Source organism: Chanodichthys erythropterus, chromosome 9, assembly GCF_024489055.1.
Source record: "Chanodichthys erythropterus isolate Z2021 chromosome 9, ASM2448905v1, whole genome shotgun sequence".
Lineage (NCBI taxonomy): Eukaryota > Metazoa > Chordata > Actinopteri > Cypriniformes > Xenocyprididae > Chanodichthys > Chanodichthys erythropterus.
Window position 1 is genome coordinate 28,435,390 of NC_090229.1, and position 17,471 is coordinate 28,452,860.

At 34.2% G+C, this 17,471-nt stretch overlaps 1 protein-coding gene across 1 annotated transcript; it reads right to left on the bottom strand.

The window, feature by feature from the left end:
* Positions 1-465: 465 nt before the first annotated feature.
* On the bottom strand, positions 466-16,948 carry gpkow (G patch domain and KOW motifs). The gene is made up of 11 exons (XM_067393967.1): positions 16,767-16,948; positions 16,477-16,649; positions 15,084-15,223; positions 11,869-11,975; positions 7,209-7,416; positions 5,619-5,751; positions 4,298-4,478; positions 4,089-4,212; positions 3,812-3,881; positions 3,627-3,712; positions 466-2,005 (listed from the first exon to the last, which is right to left on the bottom strand). The coding sequence occupies exons 1-11, from the start codon at positions 16,946-16,948 to the stop codon at positions 1,877-1,879; spliced, it is 1,533 nt and encodes a 510-aa protein (XP_067250068.1). The 3' UTR covers positions 466-1,876.
* Positions 16,949-17,471: the final 523 nt, after the last annotated feature.

Consider the following 17,471-nt stretch of genomic DNA (forward strand, 5'->3'; position numbering starts at 1 on the left):
GGAGTGATGATGCTGGAAATTCAACTTTACCATCACAGGAATAAATTACTTTGTAAAATATATTCAAATAGAAAACAGTTATTTTAAATTGTAATAATATTTCAAAATATTCCTGTTTTTACTGTATTTTTAATTAAATAAATGCAGTCTTGGTTAGCAGATGAAACTTCTTTTAAAAACATTAAAAATCATACCGATCCCAAACTTTTGAACGGTAGTGTATATATATCACAAATTCATTCTTAAATCTTTACTTGAGATGAAAAAATGATGCCAGTTACAGTCATGAATACTGAAAAAATTAAGTGAATTTGTATAAAACAGACAAAAAAAACCTGTCAGGTTCAAAAAATATTGTTTTCCCTTTTTAAAACTAAGTTTTATTATTCTCACTGGAAGACATTGTCTTATTTTAAGAAAATAAGTCTAAAAATCTTAAGCGTTTTTTCCTCAAGTAAATGTATCTTGATTTTTTTAGATATCTGTACTGGAAAACAACAAAAATACTGTTTTTTTGTTTGTTTGTTTTTTAGTGTGTGCTCATTATAGCCCTCAGTGTATTTCGCCATGTTGAAATGCGCCATAAGAGAGAATGCTCACGCTCATTGGCTGCGGTTTAACGTTAGCATAATGTCATTTGAAATGAAAAAAATACTTTAGCCTAATATGAATTAAGTGTCAGGAAAAATCTATAAAAAAAAAATTGTCCGGTTAAGCAAGTAAACCTAAATTGATTCAGTCTAGTAAATATTCATCTTGAAATATATGTCATTCTTACTTTTAACTTTATAAAAATCTTTTCTAAATCATGCTAAAAGGCCTTTTAAAAAAGCATGATTGTGTACAACAGGTTTGTCAAGAAAGTTGATCATGTTTATAGAGGCCTTAGAATTTCATGTATTACATACACTGAAGTATGCTTTATAGGGTTAAGGATGAGTGATGTTTTAATAGATCAATTCAAAAGACATTTTGAAGGAATTTTAATATTTTATTATAAAAAGATAACATGAGTGGAAATTCTAGGTGGCTTGTGTATAACATTGTACAAACTATTAACAGTTTAATAAATTGAGATCTTTGTTGGACTAAGAAACCAAGCCGTTTCAAAAGTGTTTGGATTCTAATTAACTGGCAGTGAGATTTTTTGTTTTTTACATTTACTTAATTACATTGGGCCAAAATGCAATTTCATTTTCTTCCCAGATCAGCAGCAGACACTCAAACACTGATGCTACAAGGCTGACCTGTGTAAATGTTCATCATCACTATACAGAGAGAAAAATGTCACTTTATATCATTGATCCCGCTCACATTTCTAAGCACAACACCAAATATGCAAAATGTGGATTTGTAACAACAGACTCTTACTAACAGGATATTATGTTGTTTTAGGATCACGTGTCTGATCATTCAGATGCATTTAAAAATACAACACAACTAGCAAAATAAATTAAGTCTTGGTTGTATTAAAAATGTAATGTATCTGATATGTTGGTCACTAGCAATTAAAGGGATAGTTCACCCAAAAATGAAAATTCTGCCATCATCTACTCAGCCAAACATGTATGAGTTTCTTTCTGCTGTTGAACACAAAAGAAGATATTCTGAAGAACACTGGTAACCATTAGCCATTGATTTCCCTAGTAGGGGGAAAATACTATGGAAGTCAATGGCTATCATCAAACTGTCTGATTACCAACATTCTTCAAAATATCTTCTTTTTAGTTTAACAGAAGAAAGAAAACTCATTTGGAACACTATAAGAGTAAACAATGACAGAATTTTCATTTTTGGGTCAACTATCCCTTTAAGGGAAGCCAATCAGAACAGGGTTGGGATGATGAAAGGTGTGTCGTATCATCCAATTGGTTTCTCAGTGATCTGTTCCACCCACATAATGACAGATGGAGTCATAGTCGAGTGTGAACAGCTGCTCCTCGTATCGGTCCAGCTGAACCATGGCTCGACACTTCTCTCGGTCTCGCTTCAGGATGCGGCCCACCTGCATGATAGAGCATGTGTTATGATTCTACAGCAGAAATGCACATCTTCCCATATGGATAGAAGTAAATGACAAATTATGAAAGACTTAACTATTACAGGAGTGACAAAATGTGTGGACCAAAGATTCATTTCAAATAAGTGTAATAAATTATGGGCTCTGTTCCAGATTCTTGAGAGCTGCCTCGCCGTCTACTTAGGCAGCTACTTTCAAAGCCAAGGCATGTTAGCATGATGCTACGCTAACAACGCAATTCTCTCTGGACAAAAATACATGCTACACACAAAAATTTAATTTTAATTAGGTAGAACTAATTTTAGTAGTGAAAACAACTAAAATAAAATCCATCTTCTAGTGCATTCTGGGATTTCCTCATCTGTGAAGGATAAATACCATGCTGCCTGCCTTTGGCCCAAATGAGGTATAAGCAATGTTATTTTAGTATTATTTTTATACCACTATATTATTTATTAATATTTTAAATGAGCTATTTTTTTTGAGTTTATTTTAATTTCAGTTTAAGTTTTAGTTAATTTTAAAGGATTAGTTCACTTTCAAATTAAAATTTCCTGATAATTATCGCTAAATCGCCATCACCTGTTTTTAAACGGAGCGCCTTTTAATAGACGGAGCCGTAGTTCACGGACAAGCCACGCAATATCGCGTTCATTATCGCAGGCGATTCATCTGCGATATGAACGCGATATTGCGTGGCTTTTCAGTGATCTACGGCTCTGTCTATTAAATGCCGCTTCATTTGAAAGCAGGTGATGGCGATTTAGCGGTAATCAGGGAACCGGCTTTACTGACGAAATGCGCGTGAGAATAGCATGCGATTAATCGTGCAGCCCTAATTACTGTTACTAAAAATAAAGCTGCATTTGATTACAAAATATTGTTTTTCTCTGAGGCATGGTAAAGCATGGTACTCGCAAAAAAAAAATCAAGAAAATTTATTTAAACAATAAGACTAGACGTGTTGAGCTATATAACAACAATACGTTCTGTGTATAAATATATCAAAACAGTTGTTCTCTTGTCTATTAAAATGTGTAATATATTAAAGCGTCTTTGGTGTTTCCATGGTTTCTACAAAATAAAACCAGAAACCGAGGCATACAGAGGGTTAACGCAGGTATGACGCAATTGTCAGGCAACTCCTCAAACGTCCCGGAGCCTTGGTTAAAATTGCAATTTTCTCACGATTTACAAATAGTTGGAAACATTTGGGATATTGTAAGTACTCAAGTGAACAAAATATAAAACTGGCCTAGTGGTTTTTGGGTATTTTACTGCAAAAATATTACATATTGCACCTTTAACTTGTTTTATTTTAATAACCAGCCAACATCTCTTTTTATTTTAAGTTTAAGTATTTCATGTAATATTTATATTTTAGCTTTACTTTAATGAAAATTATTTTAATAGTTTTAGTTAACAACAAAGAAGTTCAGATTTTAAGACATAAAATTATGTTTATGTCTTAAAATAATGTTAACGTGCATTGTTTATGAAGTTCAGAAGTGTATCTATCAGGCCTACAATGCTGTCTAAGTAGGCGGTCCACTAGGATTCAGAACAGAGCCATTCTGTACTATACAAACAAGTGAATCTGTCATACCTGTCCTCTGTGTTCTCCCAGAACCACCATAATGTTGTCTGAGTCGTTCTTAGGTACAATTGTCTCCAGCATTTTCTGCCTAATATCTGAAACAGACGAATGAGTAAAATTTAAAACCAGTTATTAGACCAGAGCCTCACTGTAAAAATGCCTCTTATAATGGTCAAGGTGAAAGAGTGTCGTACCGTCCAGCAGCCTGCCGTCCTCTGTACGACACACACAAGTGTGGGGCGTCAGGACATCCTCAACTCTCATCTAAACACACAATTAAAAAAATTAACTTAAATTTATACTAATATCTTATGGCTTCATAATATCTTAATCATGGATAATCTAAAAAAAATTCTGTTCAGTGTATTTATGAAAACAAGAACACGTCCTGTGTGTTACCCCCTAAAGCACCAGTACAGACACTTCAATCTCTCGCAACACTAAAAGAAGCAGGCTCACTATACTAAGTACCTTTGAGTTGTAGTATTTGCCTCCTTTGAATGCTTTATCTATGAACCGCACACGGAGGTCCCGTTGGAGCCATGAGGGGGCTGGTGGGGAGGGACGCGACTCTTTTGCCGGGGGAGGCTTCTCTCTGGGAGGAACGGTAAGTTCAAACAGATAAATATCAATTCAATAACATACATGCAAAATATTGTGTTATTGCATGTCTGACTTACTTGTCTCCACTTGATTCTCTGTGTTTCCTTTTCTTCTGATCTTTCTCTCTGTCCTTCTCCCTCTCCCGATCTCTATCTGTCTTTCCTCTCTCATCTTTACCGTTTAACTTTTGCTCTCGTTCCCTCTGCTGTTCCCGCTCTTTTTCTCTTTCTTTTTCCTTGTGTGCTTTACTAAGACGACCTGGAAGACAGAGAAAAAAGTTATTTTGTGTCACTTACAATGGTAGTGGATGGGGCCAATTCTTGGAGAATTTAAAAGCAGAAATGTGAAGTGTGGAATCATTTTATTAATATGATATTTTTAATAATTTAATATTTTTATTAATCTCATAGAAGCTAATCAATTTATAAAAGCACTTGCATACATTTTTTTTTCTGTAAAACTATTTGAGCTGTAAAGGTGTTTAAATTAATTTTTATAGCCGTTTTAGAAATGTAGGGTTTGCTGCATTTTTAATGCTAAAATCATGTTAATGCGCATTGTTTATGTCTTGTGGCTATGATTTTGAAATGGTGAGCATTTTAATGTTTACGAATTGCCCTCATTCACTTCCATTGTAAGTGCCTAGGATTTTTGCCTTTTTTAAAGGACAAGTGGACTCATAGACAATTCATTTGCTAAATATCTGGTAAATAAAATGACTAATTGTCTTTTCAAAAGCACAAAAAGCAGTATTTACAATTTTAAAATTCATTTGCATACATGAAACTGGCTTCACATGTGAGAATCCCAGAGCACACAGCTTCTGATTACAGAAAAATAAAGACTTGCTGATGATGTTTTGGGTTTAAACGCTTGAACCCAAACAGCTTGTTTTCCCACAAGCTCAAATTGCACCTTACAAAGTCAAGCCAGTTCTTCAGTCTGTATTCTCAACTGTTCTTAGACCATTTAAAACAACATGAAACCAAAACTGAGCCAGTTTACGATAAGTTATAAGCACAATTCATCAGTGCACATTAACTAATAATATCAGAGCTCACTTTTACAATCCAATGAAATCATAATAAAAAAATGCCATGCATTACATTATTTCCCACTGGACATTAACTTTCAAAAGAAACCATGACACAGTCTGGACGTTAAATGTGTTGTGAATGAATTTTCTTCTTTATTCATATTTAATAGAATATTTAATGGAACAACAGATGGAGAAGCACCAGATTTAGCAAGAATAACAAAATCATGACCAATGTTTTTGATTTGTATGTAGAATAACTGGAAAACTCTGGCCAGAAATACTATATGCACTAATTCAAAGCAATTTGCCAGTGTTCAGTTGTATATAAACAATGGATATAGATGCAAGAGCAAACTTACTGAGGTCTTTGCTGTATTTGTCGTATTCCTTGCGGGTGACTAGTTTTAAAGAGTGCTGAATGATGGTTACTGTCTTTCCGCCAATGGCAAGTTTGATTACAACTCTGGCATTATCTGGATCCACTCCCTCTATCTGTCAAAGAGACATTGTGAGAAAGAAGAAAAGGAGACAAAATGAGCAAAAAAAAAAAAAGGAAAACAGACAGGGAGAGATCAAGAATAAATGTCACTCAGACTATTATATTCAAGTAAAAAAAAAAAAAAATAAATAAATAATAATAATAATAATAATAATATATATAAAATTTTGGAGTTTGGAACCACTAAGATTTTTAATGTTTTTAAAAGAAGTTTCGTCTGCTCACCAAGGCTACATTTATTAATTTAAAAATACAGTAAAAAAACAGTAATATTGTGAAATATTATTACAATTTAAAATAACTGTGTACTATTTAAATATATTTGACAAAGTAATTTATTTCTGTGATGCAAAGCTGAATTTTCAGCATCGTTACTCCAGTCTTCAGTGTCACATGATCCTTCAGAAATCATTCTAATATGCTGATTTGCTGCTCAATAAACATTTATGATTATTTTCAATGTTGAAAACAGTTGTGTACTTTTTTTTCAGGATTCCTTGATGAATAGAAAGTTCAAAAGAACAGCATTTATCTGAAATACAAAGCTTCTGTAGCATTATACACTACCGTTCAAAAGTTTGGGGTCAGTAAGAATTTTTATTTTTATTTTTTTGAAAAGAAATTAAAGAAATGAATACTTTTATTCAGCAAGGATGCATTAAATCAATCAAAAGTGGCAGTAAAGACATTTATAATGTTACAAAAGATTAGATTTCAGATAAACACTGTATATATCAACAAAAAAAAAAAAAAAAAATCTGGAAATTATTTTCTTAAAATGTATTAATTGACAGGAGAGGGTGCTAACAAATTTTATTAACCAACAACCAAAGGTGATATCCTTAAAAATATTTTTAAAAAATAGAATTAAAAATAAATTAAAAGATAAATCAACTTTATATATACATATTACAGCTTTAAAGTTTGTTAGTAGATATAAACAGGTCCAGATTTAGCAAACCCAAGGGCCACCCTTCATAGTAGTCTAACTTGGTGCAACAACGTTTTCTAATACAGGAATAATTCTTATTATTAAAAAAAAAGCATATCTCCAATGTATTGTGTCTCTATATAAAATATATTAATATAATATTCCAGGCTACAGCACAATAACAGCATAAAAGCATTAATACTAGATATAAGGTCAAAGCAAACAGGTTTCCAGACACAGCGTTTGTAATTACCGTTGTGTGCAGTTTACCTCTGCACTTCAGTTTACATGGTCAGGGCTATTCAATCTGGTTTCAGTAAGGATATAAAGGCCATGGGTATAAAATCTCATACTTTTCTTAGATCACTAATATTTCATGCTTAAGATGTGCTTTGCTGGCTCACAAGAATCCTTGTAGTGCTCCATCTTATGTAATTCTAACAGCTTTTTACTGTGTCAGTACATTGGTTCTCCATTACTGTCATAGAAGTGAATCTGGTTGAAGTAAAGTCCACTCACCTTCCCGTACAGGTCTTTATGGGCTCCTGCCAGGACCTGCACACATCCTCCAGGCCCCAGAACCAGTGCCTCCTCTTCTTTACCCTTCTCATCACCAGGTTTAGGGGGTCTCTTGGGGACGCCGGGCTCCAGGTCTCTAATGGCTGAGCGATCAGCACCCAAACCCAGTCCTTTAGGCCTCAACTGATGCTCTATAGGCTTCACATCTCTAACAGGTAAGAAAAGAAACAAAACAAGGAGCTTTAAGGACATTTTAAACAAACCACAAGCTAACACAATCTCCATCACGTGTGTGCCAGCATCCCGCCCCTCATAAAGAGCAGCCTGTGTGTTTCCATGTCCATACAAGTGGACAGATGGGCCCGTAAGCACAAAAGATTAAAAAGTGTGCGGCCAGTCTGCGCCAAAGATTCCCTCAGCCGGTCTGAAATAATTCTTCATTGCATTTGACATAAAATCATAATCTCGCATCATTAATGTCTCCAACTGGGACAGTAATCCTAACACAAGGAAACATGAGTGGAAAAAACTTGCAGAGAGCCAAACATCACGTGCATTAGAAAGCGCTTAACGCACAAAACAGTGACAAAACTATAGAGATACTGCAGAGGTCAAAAAGCTATTTGAGGCATTTAAAACACATGGTCAATGTGAGATGATTTATAATGCTGGATGTATGGCTGTTGATAATATTTCATTATTTTAAAGAAGATAAACTGTGACAGCTTTAAAAACAAAAATAACCACAAGTGTAGATGAGCAGTACTGAACAAAAATTAATCTTTAAAGTGAGAACTAGAGACCTACAGATCATAAAAAAAAATTATAAAAACAAAAACATACATATATGGGCGTGACGCCTACATTTTCTGTTTCAGTTAATTTGGTTTATATGCATAAAAAGATACCATATATGTAGTAACTCTCCCTTGCATGTACTCACTTTAACTTTTCAAAATATCATGTGGTGCGACCGTCCGGCCATAACTTCTGTTTTGGAAATGTCTTTGAAATTACTCTAAATTTATTCAAATTCATTTTCTGCACTATTAGGCATGATTTCCAACATGTTTTGCAATCCTGTACAAAATCGCAAAGCATTTGTATTTATATTTACATCTTAAAGGTGCTAAAGAGGATGTTTTGTTTTATACATTTTTGCAATATTACTTGAAACTGTCTTTACTAACTGATAAAAGACTATTTATTAGGTGCACTGAAAGGAATAATATTAATATACATCATCTGTGCACGAGGTAGGGCCTTAAAAACATCAGCCAATCGTTTACGCGATCATCGCGTAAACGATTGGCCCTCTGGCTTGTCAATCACTGCCGTGACATTCCTTGTGAGAGACAAGTGCGGCTGTGCGCTCCAGTAACTTTCCACACTCCACAGGCATCGCATGCAATGTTTTTGTCCGGAGACAGGAATAACAACTGCAGATTATGAGTTACCTGCGGTGAGTCCGACATAATGAATCCTCTAACACAATACAGCGAATGCCGGTGGTAAACACTCGTGTTCCGTTACTCGTGCACGAGTTTTGGGAGGCGTTCCCTCGAAAGGAGGGGGGTTGTTCTTACGCATGCGCTCATTTCAAAAACTCACTAACAGTCTTTGGTTTCTCAGTCGACGAAAAAATCCTCTCTATCACCTTTAATATACAAACAAACGTTGTCCGATGATGTCCATTTTATGAAATATCATCTGGTGCGACCATCAAAAAACTTTGGGACTTTCATGTTGAAATCCATTCAAAGACAGGAAATTGCATCATATACCAATTTGCGAAGAACCCATGGAAGCAGCGAGCAGGTTTGTAACTGTCTTAAATTGGGGGAAAAATAACCTTTTAACGGCTGGTATGTAGTTACCACATTTGGATATCATGTGGTATGACCTCAAAAAAACAATGAATATTAAGTTATTTCTGCAAATATATACTTTTATAACAGATTCCATTGTGACCTCTTGTGGGAAGCTAGCTTCTGACTGAATTTGAAAATATCATGTGGTGCGACCACTGCAGAGTGTTTTCCATGATAGATATATGTCCTATATTGGCAGTTTTTGTGCTTTTATATTCAATTGATGGTTTATATACATAAAGTACTTTATTTTAGTATCATTTGGAATAGTTTTTTTATGCAATTTGGGTAATTTTATAAAACTATGTCAGACAGTTTATGTTTGTATTGTACAATATGAAAAAAATGAAAAATGAGAGCATGTAATTTCAGTTTGGTAATTATGCATGTATTAAAATCGCTGCAGGAAGAATGGAGTTACACCTTGCTAGGAGAAGAGTGAAATGTTATTCCAATTTAAAATATCTGTTTTCTATGCGAATATATAGTAAACTGTGATCAAAGCTGAATTTTCAGCACCATTACTCAAGTCTTCAATGTCACATGATCCTTCAGAAATCATTCTAATATGCTGATTTGCTGCTCAAGAAACATTTATGATTAATATATATATTTCATTTGTCAGGATACTTTGATGGATAGAAAGTTCAAAAGAACAGCATTTATTTGAAATAGAATCTTTAGTAAAATTATAAATGTCTTTACTGTCACTTTTGATCAATTTAGGCCTAATGTGTCCTTGATGAATTAAAAGTATTAATTAAAAAAAAATCTGTGAAATTTTTATAAAATCTGGTTTAAATCTTTTTTTTTTTGTATAAAATTGATTGTTTATTGATCTCTTTAAATAGATTTTTAATGATATTTAAGGTCTTTGTGTCATTTGGAGCAACCACACATCATGTGGTGCGACCAATAATAGCAATAACTATTAAATTAAAAATAAAATATCTAGTTTCTGTGTTCTGTAATTTCTAATATCTTATGAATCACTGATACAGTATGCTTAAGTGAATGGTATTTTTAAAACATTTTTATCAGTTTTATGCGATTTAAAGGAAAAATAAGTCTGTTAACTACATTTAAGAAGGCAACTGAAGTTATAGAACAAAAATATAAGGTCATTCTTTACAGATTCTCAAACAAACGTTAAATACTTTGTTTCTAAACACTTTAATTACTGAAAATTAAATGTTAAGCATGTTAAGGAAATTAATTATACAATTATATTTATATAAAATATACATACAGTATATTTTATATAAAAGGGGTCTACATATCAATTAGGGATGAATGAGTAACCCATCACTTAGGCTATAATTAATAATTAAAGATAATAATAAATAATAAAAATGTTATTAAATCAAAAATAAGAATGTGTAGAATTTAAAACTTTAAAACATCTAATTTTTAATATTGTGATGGCTATGATGGTATATTGCACTGTACTTCTGAATATAAGCTTTTCAAGAACATCTGAGAAGTTTTAAATATTAGGAGAAGATCCACCAACATGTTCTTTTTGTCAAAATCATTTATTCCTCAAGGATATTTTATTAGATTGCCCTAGGTTTAATCCTGTGAGAAAACAATTTTTTATTATCCAGTTAACACTTTAAGAAAAGAAATTTAACAAAGTTAATCCAAATATATTTAAGCAAAAATAGATTTTAAAAATCTGATATAATTTTACCATACACTTTTCTCACCATAAAAAGTGTCACAGAAGCTGTCACGGAAATTAAAAATCAAACAAACAAAAACATATGAATATGCTGAGAATCAAGGGCATTTTAAAAAATAAATAAATGAAAAAAATAAAATGTTTTTTTTTTTTTTTACTGAAAAACAAAAATGAAAGACCACTTTAAAGTCGAAGCTGTGGCCTCCCGGTTAGAACACATAGGCTATGTCATTCTGTCAGTCAAAATCTGATTATTTGAGTATCTAACTGGAATCTGATCTAAATTGATTGACTGTTCAAACCATGTATCACAACTGTTCTGATCCGACTTGTGTGTCCCGTGGCTCTCTTTCGTTTTCCAGAATATCTGCATTGGTATCTATGGCAGTGACGTTGTGTTGGTAGGTATACACCAAAAACAACAACCGCAACATGGAGGAGTTTGCAATACAGATGTTGTCTTATTTACAATATGACAATGTGTAGCTGCCGCGCTGGACTACTGCGTCTTCTAAAGGCAGCGGCAAAAACGTAGGAGGCTGGTATGCTTGGCTTTCTTCCATGCTGTCATCTCCGCTGGTATCAAAATTCAACATGTCCCCATTATATTCTAAGTTTCTGCTCGTCCGGCACTTTGTAACAACACAACCTTGTTTCTGCAGTGATTTTCAGCATGTTTCCTATAACAACATCTGACGTTTACGTTTTATGTGGCATGAGAAAGTAACAAACCACGCAAAATCCAATCTGAGCAGTCAGACTGAAACGAATTTCCAGTAAGGCGATTTAAATAGTATTTCAAATCACATATAAATAAGTAACTCGAAATGTATTTGTAAAAATCGAATTTCATGTGATTTTCTGCTGTTCACACTTGATAAACCTAATCGGATTTCAATCGGATCAAAAATTGGAATGGACTGACAGTCTGAACAAGGCTATAGTGGCACACTTGAGTCATGGCGCTCATGTTGGAGAAACAGGTTACATTTTTCTGCTCCCTCCCCACTTGTTTTAATTACTTTTATTACATGAATGAAAAAAAATTTCATTGAAAAATGTATTTAATTGAAAAAAAAAAGAAGAAAAAAGAAGAGGTCCTTACTGTTTAAATGTACGTCCAATTCCCTCTCCCTGCTTCCAGCCCATTCCCTTCAGCATGGCCAACCCATAAGCCTCCACAGGAACAAGTTCATAGTCGGCTTCTGTGGACTGAATCAGATCAATATTCAACACACATCTCAAACATCTCCACAGAGAAATCAAGCAAAAGCTTACACGCACAGACTTACAAAGCAACCGAAAACACGTTCAGACACAAAACACTAATTAGAAACACACACCTCAACCTACAGAGAAGCTGATAATTAGATGAAATATTACAGCTTCTTTTTACGTAGTGGAATAAACAAGCGCTTTGACAGGCAGAGCAGAATTCACTCATAATGACTGAGCCGTGTTAAAGCCTAATCAAGCTGTAGCTGGCGCTCTCACAACAATCTACAAGTGATGGACTTGCACTGCAGGAGAAAATGACACTGGAGGTGTGTGTAAGACAGAGAGAGAGGGTTTATGCAGAGTAAGCTGTTTGGATGCAGCAGGAGATTTCTTCATCACTCATTTCATTAGGACACGCCCTTATCCCACACACACACACACACACACACACACACACACACACACACACACACACACACACACACAGTAAATGTAACAAGAGCACTGCATGTACAATGACCTTGAACTGCCCTGTGCTCACACCACATTTGGCACCATTACTGGACAACAGCTCGACCAGCCGAGCTGCAGAACATACACTGATGGAACACTAATGAGTTTTAATAAAACACACTTCACAAATCAACAGCTACAATTGCATTAGAAACCCTCAGCATGTTCAAACACACTGATGTGGCTCAGATTTGCAATTAACAAAGAGATTTATATGTATACAAATCTGATAACAGCCATATACAGCAAGTACAAATTGGTGCAACACCAATAATAGCCATTTCTCTTTTAAACAGATAGCATACTAACATGAGATTTTTAATGAGGTCCATATTTTTTAAATGATTAATGAGACAGAATTTATGAAACAATTTTCCATTTTTCCATTTACGTATGGATGAAATCAAAATTGATTCTGTTTTTATTTTTGTAATCCATCCATTAGGGTTGTCAAATAAAATTCAAATTTCGAATATTCGCCGAATTTAACATCAAAAACGGTGTATACGAATTTTAGATGTGCGTCAGGCAGCTTTATCAGTGGCACAAGAAATGAGTGATGGTGATGTTGTGTTTTAATGTTTTTATTGGCCTATACAGTTTAACCCACTAGATTGCAGAAACATTGCAGAAATAGAGAATGTGGAGAAGATCTTGGTTAAGTCAAAACTGTTCACACAATGCATTTTCTGCACTGCTTTTCCATTGTTTTCTATGTAGACATGTACTAGACGGACACATTTGACCTTTGCACTTGCGTCTCGCAAAAAAGAGACGCATGTTTAGAAAGCCATGTAAAGTTAAAATTCAACGTCTGAAGACTTTGTGTTTTTTCAACCCCGACTTTGAATGATAGTGTATCAACAAAATATATTTAAAGGGTTAGTTCACCCAAAAATGAAAATTCTGTAATTTATTACTCACCCTCATGCCGTTCCACATCCGTAAGACCTTCGTTAATCTTCAGAACACAAATTAAGATATTTTAGTTGAAATCCGATAGCTCCGTGAGGCCTCCATAGGGAGCAATGGACATTTCCTCTCTCAAGATCCATAAAAGGTACTAAAAACATATTTAAATCAGTTCATGTGAGTACAGTGGTTCAATATTAATATTATAAAGCGACGAGAATATTTTTGGAGCACCAAAAAAACAAAACAGCGACTTACTTAGTGATGGCCGATTTCAAAACACTGCTTCAGGAAGCTTCGGAGCATAAATGAATCAGTGTGTCGAATCATGATTCAGATCGCGTGTCAAACTGAATGGCTGAAATCACATGACTTTGGCGCTCCGAACAGTAGATTCGACACACTGATTCATCTGTGCTCCGATGCTTCCTGAAGCAGTGTTTTGAAATCGGCCATCACTATATAAGTCGTTTTTTTTTTTTTTTTGGCACACCAAAAATATTCTCATCGCTTTATAATATTAATATTGAACCACTGTACTCACATGAACTGATTTAAATGTTTTTAGTACCTTTATGGATCTTGAGAGAGGAAATGTCCATTGCTCCCTATGGAGGCCTCACGGAGCCATCGGATTTTAACTAAAATATCTTAATTTGTGTTCCGAAGATTAACAAAGGTCTTATGGGTGTGGAACGGCATGAGGGTGAGTAATAAATGACAGAATTTTCATTTTTGGGTGAACTAACCCTTTAACCTATTCTTCTTATGAAACAACTTTTGGCTATTAGTCACAGCTAAATCGCTAATAGCATTAGACATTGTTTTAGCAAACTCAGCTCAGTTTTAGCTCCATTTTGTTCAGCTAGACAAACTGTACCAAAATTCAGAAGGAGAAAACCAAATACTACTAACAATTTTCAATTCTTGAACCATTAATGTTTAGAATTTCTCAACTCACAGTATTCAAAGAACGTTAAATCTGTATGATTGTGCCTCACACTAATGCTGCAGTCATGTCCTTGTATAGAGTCCATTAGACTTGAGTGCACACTACAGTCTCGTTCTGTAGTATAACCTCACACTCATTCTAGATCTATAAGGACAGATTCATCCTGCTTTACAAGATTTTTCCATTTAATTCAATAGCATTTGCTATGATGAGTTTGACACTAAAAACATATCGTATGTGCAGGATTCTCAAGAGGAGACAAAGTATTTGCAAAAGCCTTTAAATGTTTAAAAATTTAATGGGATAGTTCACCCAAAAATGAAGTTGTCACCCTAAAGTTGTTCCAAACCTGTATGAATTTCTTTCTTCTGCTAAACACAAAAGATGATATTTTGAAGAATACGGGAAACCAAACAGTTGATGGGCTCCAACAAAAAATACTATGGACGTCCATGGGGCCTCTTTATTGGCCTATCAACTGTTTGGTTTCTCATATTCTTCAAAATATCTTCTTTTGTTCAGGAACAACTTGAGGGTGAGTAAATAATGACATCATTTTCATTTTTGGGTGAACTAACCCTTTTATAATGTGTAACACTCCATTCTGAAAACCAACCTTCATTGCTGAATAGACTATTCGAAAACAGCAGAGGGGCTCAACTTTGGCTAAAACAGGGATGCCGGTCCTTCATTATTTATTTATTTTTTATCCATCATGGACTTACCGACTCTGGTCGCAAATCCACGTTGACTTTGTCACCATCCTCAAAGCCCTCAGGAGCTTGATTCTGCATGAGAAGAGGAATGGAAAGGTTCGGATCCGACTGTGGTCCGTTCTTCCATCTCTCCTGGTGTTTTTGAGACTCTGTAGATGACATTCAAACAGAACTACATTAATACATTATTGTTCATTTAGTAAATGCTTTCTTGTTAAAAAAAAAAAAGTGACTCGCTGTATTTTTAGTACAATAACTGAAGGAGTTCAGCATATAACCTTTGACTTACCATCCCAGATCTATAACCACTAAGCCACATTATTGCCACACCAATTGAGTTTTAAGAATTATTGATGATGCATTTAATGTCAAGCATTACATCAATGAAAAACTACTGCATATGGAAGCACATGGATTCCTCCATTAGCCCTTGTCAAAATGTAGTTGCATACTTTAGCATACAAAAAAATAATGTAGGTTAAAAAAATACACTAAAGTGTGAACAGAATGCAATGTTTTTGGACATATGATCGCATGTTATTCGCAATTAAATGAAAATGTATTCTAGTTTAAATTTATATTAAATGCAATAAGTTGAACTTAAGAGCATTTTGACACACTTAAGTAGGACTTTAGTATATCTTTATATGTAATTTCAAAATTACTTCTATTGTCTTTGAAATATGACAAGCCTTTATAGTAAATTACAATATACTTTGTCATTTCTATTGAAACTTGTATGTTGTGTAATTAAAGTATTTGTAATTACACATTTGTAATAATGATTGTAATTTAGTATATTTAAAATATATTACCTTTTAAATGTAATATCAAATAACACACTAAAGTTAAAATCATAATAATCTACTTTTTATCTGCTTTAGTATGTTAGTCTACACATAAAAATAAAGCACTTCTTTATAACAAAAATAAGAATGAAAACAATGATTTAAAAGTAAACTTAAAGTGCAAGTACTTTTTTGTTTTTACTTTAAGATTTGAGGTACAATAGTACACATCAATAGAATTAAGCAGAATTCTTTTTCACAAGTGAAATCCTTCTGATTTACTGCCATAATCTGAAACCGTAGGGTAAAATTGGCATCGCACAAGTAAACAAACCCAGCAATGTTGTGTTTTAATATCTAGTTAGCGACTTGGACAGCCTTTTAGAGCATCATAGGCAACTTTGTGTAGTACACTGACATTTTTCAAACACTAAATTATTACAATATTCATGTACAATTGTACTGAAGTTAATACTCCAGCCTAAATGTCATGAATCGTGTAAGTTTATAGCAGTGTTATATTTGTGGGTGCCCCAAAATGTTTCCTTGTTATACATCTCACTAAGTTTCAAAACACATCCAAAACAAACAGAACGAATAATAGAGCAACACACCCTCGATGAGCTCTTTGACGGCTTGAGACTCCACCGTGTCCTGCACCTCTTGGGGCGGATCTTTGGTCTTGTCCTCGCTGCTCTTGTCCCCTCGCTCAGCATCCTGCCGGTACCAGCGGTTCTTGTGGATCAACGGGATAACCAGCTCCTTCGGTTTCTCCACCGGTTTTGTTCTGTAGAAGCAGCAAACATACACGAGTTGAAGCACACGATGAGATATAAACAATCAACATTATACTGCTTTCAAATGAGACTATTGCTAACCTAGCTAACGTTAGCCTTCAACTCACCCTTTTAGTTCTTTCCCTTCGACTTCAACTAAATAATCTCGCTCTTCCGCTTTCCCTGGTTTGGCCCTGCTTAATGTTTTACTAAAACCAAAAGATATTGGAGCAGATTTTTTGCCTCCATCATCCTGGCTAATATTAATCTTCAGTGATTGACGCTCCTGATGCGGCTCCGGCGACGCCATGTTTGTTGTGGTTTGTAGTCGCTGGTAAATGTAGTTTTATTGTGCCAACATCTCTATACCTGAAAGATTCAAAAGACTACAATTTCCACAATGCAACACACTACTAACGACGGTATCGCTTCTTTTTTAATGTTTTAAATATAGTTGAGATAAATTTTAGAGTCTAACATTGGTAACGCATAAAGAACTGTTCTATTATTTTGTTACTAATATAGTATTATATTAATAATGAATATAGTTCGACCTGGTTCAACTCACCTTGCATTGACCCCTAATTTAGGGGGATTTGGGGGTAAATTAGCAGTGAAAATATAAAGCTACACATATTTTTAGTAAAAATTTATTATTATGTTACTAAAACTTGTAGTTTTTTGCTCCTAAATATGAATAAATGTTGTAATTAAAAATAATATACAGGAGTATAAGCCTAAAAGCACATCACATGTCTAAATTTAATCTAGTTGTTTATATTTTGACCGCGAAGTCTGGGCGAAGGTTTGTAAAAAGTTTCATAGACAGTGTA

Excerpts from the sequence above, each read along its gene's own strand:
- gpkow (XM_067393967.1), bottom strand. The coding sequence starts at position 16,948 with ATGGCGTCGCCGGAGCCGCATCAGGAGCGTCAATCACTGAAGATTAAT. Across the intron at positions 16,650-16,766 it reads GAAGGGAAAGAACTAAAAGG|AACAAAACCGGTGGAGAAAC; the intron begins GTGAGTTGAAGG and ends CTGCTTCTACAG. Across the intron at positions 3,882-4,088 it reads GCAAATACTACAACTCAAAG|ATGAGAGTTGAGGATGTCCT; the intron begins GTACTTAGTATA and ends TTGTGTGTTTAG.